This window comes from Triticum dicoccoides, chromosome 7A, assembly GCF_002162155.2.
Source record: "Triticum dicoccoides isolate Atlit2015 ecotype Zavitan chromosome 7A, WEW_v2.0, whole genome shotgun sequence".
Classification (NCBI taxonomy): Eukaryota; Viridiplantae; Streptophyta; class Magnoliopsida; order Poales; family Poaceae; genus Triticum; species Triticum dicoccoides.
The window spans coordinates 44,031,599-44,037,200 of record NC_041392.1 but is presented as its reverse complement, the minus strand read 5'-3'; the positions used below and the strand labels follow the sequence as shown (position 1 = coordinate 44,037,200).

Below are 5,602 nucleotides of genomic sequence, written 5' to 3'. Positions count from 1 at the left end.
TCTCCCAAACTATACGGCGGTGAGGGCGCCAGATCCACGGAGGTGTGTCCTCTTCGTCGATCCATGGCGGTGCGGTGGCTCCTGCTGGAGGCGTTTGTGGTGATGCGGGGTGAGATGGCCAGAGGATGGAGGTGGGCTGGGGGTGGCCGGTGGCGGCGTCCGGTCCGGATCCGGTCTTGGCGGACGCGGCGGCGACTCCGGCCCGGATCTGAACATGGCGGTGGCGGTGTCCCCTCCGCCGGGGATGATGGGCCAGATGGAGGGTCCTCATGGTGGCGCCGGTGGCGGTGGATCTTGTGATCCCGCCCCGGGGACGTCGCAGGACGCGTGTGGCGGATGGAGCTTCCTCCGACGTGGACGGCGCGTGATGCGGGATCGCGGCGGCGGTTGCTGTTGTATGGGCGACGACGACAATGGCTGGTGCGACGGTGGGTGCTCCATGTAGCGCCCGAAATCAGGGCGACGACCCCTCTTCATCAACTGCCGCGGACTCCGGGATCGTGTGGGCGATTCGGAGTCTGGATCTCGAGGTGGTGACGGCCTTTCTAAGGTTGGTGACGGTATGGGACGCCCCTTCCATCAACAGATCGGGTTCGATGCGGCTCGACAGGTGACACATGTGCCTCGTTCAGAGTTGGCAGGCGGTGCATGTCGCCGCCAGGTGAAGCCACCGGTGGATGCGCTACCGGCGGATGCTACGCACATCATCTTATATGGAGACATCAAGTCATGCCTGCTATCGGCAAGTGATGCACGATGGCTCTAGCGGAGGTGTCATGTTTAGCTTGTTGTTGTCAGATCGAAGGTGGTGCGACAGTAGCTTGAGACAGGTGGTATGAGATGTCTTTGTCTTCTGTTGTCTCCTCCAGAGATATCCGGCTATCGAGGTGTCGGTAGACGGATAAGAGCGGATGGTACATACAGCTTGAGTGATGACTTTATACACTTCGATGGAAACACAAGATCTCTGATCGGACTATGTCATTGCGCGCTGTGTCGTGTTGGTGGAGTGAAGCTTGGCTTTGAGGATGAGAATCCGGAGTTCAACCTTATGATGAACTCGCCATCATCGCCGCACGTGCTGCGATTCCTTCTTGAAGGCATAGCTTAGGAGTTGTGTATTTTCGTTTATGTTGTGTCTTGTATTATATGGATTAGTGGCTATCCGGGGGAGGTACTGTCGCGAGGTATACGGCCTCAGGGTTTGTTTACCATTTTATTTCCGAGTAGATGGTGTTCGGCTGCTCGATTTTGTATTTTTAATAATTTATGGTTGCATGCATCGTCCTGATGCAAAGGCAGGAAGTTATCCTCTTTTTTAAAAATAAAACGTTTTCCATTAAAAAATAAAAATAGAGAACTTTTTACTTTTAAAATAAGAACTGAGTTACCCCGAAAAAAAAAAGCAATAGAGATCGATTGGGTATACGATCGATCGAGTTCCCCGCAAAAAAGAAAAAGATTCCGTATACGAGTAGGAATCGAAACCGTTCCAATCAGGGCCGGCCCTGAGGGGGGGCAGTGGGGGCGGCCGCCCCGGGCCCCCAAAATATTGGGGCCCCCTCCCAGGAGGTACGCACGTAGCCTATGTGGCATGGCCCAGGGAGAGAGGCAGGGGCGTAGCAACGCACGCAGCAGATAGCAGCCCACGAGTCTTTTTTTTTTTTTGCAGTTTCCTTTGCGATCGATCGTAGGCACACATCACCCCCGCAGGGATCTAATACTCGACCTGGATGAGCGCACGGGCGGCATAACCATCGCCGGCGAAGCCGTCTTGTTTGTTCGGCAGTCCAGCCTAATTCCCGTCCCAATCGGCAACCGCGTCAAGGCGACAGCCGCCGATGTCGCGGCGACGGAGTAGCATGCAAATAGGCTCATCAGGCTTTGGTAAGGATGGGATTGATTCCGGTAGGGTTGTATATGGATCCCGTAGTCCATGCCAAACTCCAGTTTCCTTCGCTCCTTTCTAACTGATGAATCCGGTACGGTTGTTTGGATCTTGAGATACTATCTTAACTTGCTTACTCCCAACAGAAAGAATTGCAGTTGGCACGAGCAGGATTTTTGCGTGGCATTCAAAAATCGGGAGCCATTATGTCATTGTTTGATTACAAAAGTTGGAATATGGGAGGATGCACATGTCTCCTAAATCAAGATTAATCAGTAAGTTGCCTTGAATTATTTATTAACTCAATAATCATTGTTATGGTTTTGTAGTGATGCTGCAAAAGCATACTGATGGTTCTTTCCGGCTAGATTAGATGCCCGGGATCAAAGTGGATAGAAAAATATGCTTTTAGTCCTGCAGGTGATATAAAATAATATATACTGAATCTTCAGTACAACGATTTTGTTTTTCATATAGTTTATGACATTTCACCCATTTATATGTTTTATCTCTAGGTCTTACAAGATATTTCTAATGCTTCAGAAAAAAACATTTTATCAACAATGACATGTATAAGGAGGCCCTCCGTGTGTTGATGATGCTCGAGGTATGCTGCCTTTGTCCTACTATAAGAAGATATGCATATTGACCAAGAACAATGTGAGAGCTGTAAATGTTCCTAGAGAGGTTAAATAGTTGGCAACTTAATACAGTAAGAATAAATTGTTGAATGAGATTGATATCGATAACATCATCCACAACTTTGCATCTATGAATGTTAGAGAGAAACTTGGAGGTACATGTATATCGATTATGTGAGTTTGATGCACTTTACATTTCACATATGCACATATGGAGCACTATTTTTTATTTTTATAGTAAAGGGCCCCATGTTCTAGTTTCGCCCCGGGCCCCCGAAATGTCAGGACCGGCCCTGGTTCCAATGTGCGACGTACTCTAGTTTGTTAACTTGTTATGGAAGACCGGTGCAAAAAAAAAAACTTGTTATGGAAGACGAGAGATTGAGATCGTTAAGATCTCCTTGGAAGAGGAAAGGACTGCGGTTTAAACTAGGAAGCTTATCACGCGAGGAGATTGGATTGAACCCTAGCGTCTTGGGCGGAGCGACGCCAGTATATAAGAGCGGCAACGGCGTCGTCGACGCGATCGGATTGAATCGTATCTATCTATCTATCTCCCGGTCACACGCTCGTACGTAGGTCCAGGATCCAGCCATGGCATCGAGCGACAACGACGACCAGGGCTACAGCGATTTCGACGAGGAGGAGGACCCGATCGAGCTCGAGTCGGACGACGACATGGCGGTGCTGCTGGCCGCGAGGAGGCAGAAGTACAAGGTCCTCACCGAGGGTGCCGTGCGCGCGCTCCAGGACGACTGCATCGCCGGGGTCGCCGACCTCATCCAGGTCCCGCCGGCGATCGCGGCCATCGTCCTGCGCCACTGCCACTGGAGCACCCTCGTGGTCCAGGACAAGTGGTTCTCCGACGAGCAGGGCCTCCGCGCCGCCGTCGGCTTGCTACCGCCGAGCGACGGCGACGCCGTGGCGGAGCCCAAGCGCAAGCGCAAGGATAAGAAGCTCACCTGCGACCTTTGCTTCGACAATCACCCTCCAGGCCAGATGAGGTCGACGGGGTGCGGCCATCTCTACTGCCGCGTGTGCTGGCGCGGGTACGTCCGCGCGGCGGTGGAGGACGGCGCCCGGTGCCTGTCGCTGCGGTGCCCGGACCCGTCCTGCTCGGCGGCCGTGCTCCGGGACCTGGTGGACGACGTCGCCGACGAGGAGGACAAGCAGCGGTACGCGGGGTTCGCGCTCCGGTCGTACGTGGAGGAGAGCAAGACCATGAGGTGGTGCCCCGCTCCCGGGTGCGGCCTCGCCATGGAGTATCTCGACGGGGAAACCCTCAGCGAGCAGCTGGACGTGGTGTGCGACTGCGGCCACGGCTTCTGCATCGTCTGCGCCGAGGAGTCGCACCGGCCGGTGCCGTGCCGCACGGTGCGCGACTGGGCGGCCAAGAACAGCTCCGAGTCGGAGAGCACCAACTGGGTGATGGCCAACACCAAGCTGTGCCCCAAGTGCCGGCGCCCCATCGAGAAGAACACGGGCTGCAACCACATGACCTGCCGGGACCCCTGCCGCCACGAGTTCTGCTGGATCTGCCTCGCCGACTACCGCGTTGGCCACACCTGCAACCGCTACGAGGTCGACGAGATCGACGCCCGGCAGGCCTACGCCAGGGCCTCCCTCGACCGGTACATGCACTACTACGAGCGCTGGGTGGCGCACGAGCACTCGCGGGTGAGGGCCAGCGAGGACATGTTCGAGCTGGAGAGCGCCAGGGAGGGCTACCTGGAGGGCGCTGCCGCCGACGAGGCGCAGAGGCAGCTCGGCTTCCTCATCGACGCCTACCGGCAGATCCTCGAGGGCCGGCGGATGCTGAGGTGGACCTACGCGTACGGCTACTTCGCCGACAGGGACAAGCTCAACCTCCTCGAGTGCCTCCAGGGCGAGGCCGAGGACTCGCTGGAGCGCCTCCACAAGATGGCCGAGGCCGAGCGCACCGCCGACGAAAACTACTACGCTGCCGACGGCGGCGTCTCGTCCTACTTTGACAGGCTCGCCAAGCTCACCAAGCAGACCCACGATTACTTCGAGAGCATGGCTGAAGCTTTCCAAACCGATCTCGACTAGCTGCTCCATCGCCCCTACGTACCCAAGGTTCCAGGTTTAACAGACTACAAGTAGTTGCTTTTTAGTTAGAGCTAGACAATTTTCCACCTTAATTCATCCATTGCCAGATGTAGTACTATCTCTCTCTCAGTTTACAGGGCATGCGCGTGTCCCTAGGTCATCAATTCGACCAATCTAATACAAGTCATATATTACAAAAAATATAATATCAATATAAACTTCAGATGTTCTATTTTCAAACCGTATAATTTTTATGTTATATAGTTTATATTAAGGTGATAAAATTAGCAACCTAGGTATACGCGTAGGACTTGTAAACTGAAACCGAGGTAGTAGCTTTTATCTCAACTCCTTTTGTTTTTTGCAACTTGTTAGATTTGGTCCTTTCTATTAATGCGGTCAACCATTGTCAAACACCGTTTTCTGCTAATGTGTCCTTGACTAGCTATTAGTATCTCCGTCCGAAAATACTTCATCAAAATGGATAAAAACCCGATGTATTAGAACTAAAATTTATCTAAATACATCCTCTTTTATTTTAATACATCAGGATTTTATTCATTTTGACGACAAGTATTTCTAGACGAAGGGAGTACCTACTACCTGCTCCACCACCCCTACGTACCCAAGGTTCCTGGTTTAACTAGAGTAGTACTCAACATCCGTATGCGTAGGCAATTTTCCACGCACCCCGGCAAAAAATCATGAAAAATGTCACGCACGTTACAGGCAAAACCTCCTTTTTCCCACGCCCCTCTCCTTACAGTGAGTTCCTCTCGGCCTCCTATATATACTCTTAATTCTTCTTCCATGGTGATCAGTGGCTAGCGGTGCACAATCCACCGTTTAGACACCTCCATCGCGGCCGATGATGGGTGTCATTAGACCTCCACATTGTTACACAGCCTTCAGGCTATGGAGTACATAATACGTTACCTGATTATTTATTTCTTTTCAGAAACATTGAGTACAACACAGACGCGCACAAACACCACCCCTCACA

At 52.5% G+C, this 5,602-nt stretch overlaps 1 protein-coding gene across 1 annotated transcript; it reads left to right on the top strand.

Annotated features, from left to right (window-relative positions):
* The first annotated feature begins 3,089 nt into the window (after window positions 1-3,089).
* Window positions 3,090-4,599, top strand: LOC119328895 (probable E3 ubiquitin-protein ligase ARI7). The gene has a single exon (XM_037601894.1). It carries the CDS (start codon window positions 3,124-3,126, stop codon window positions 4,597-4,599), a length of 1,476 nt encoding a protein of 491 aa, XP_037457791.1. The 5' UTR covers window positions 3,090-3,123.
* Window positions 4,600-5,602: the final 1,003 nt, after the last annotated feature.

What these genes read in the sequence shown, in the direction of transcription:
- LOC119328895 (XM_037601894.1), top strand. Translation starts at nt 3,124, where the DNA reads ATGGCATCGAGCGACAACGACGACCAGGGCTACAGCGATTTCGACGAG.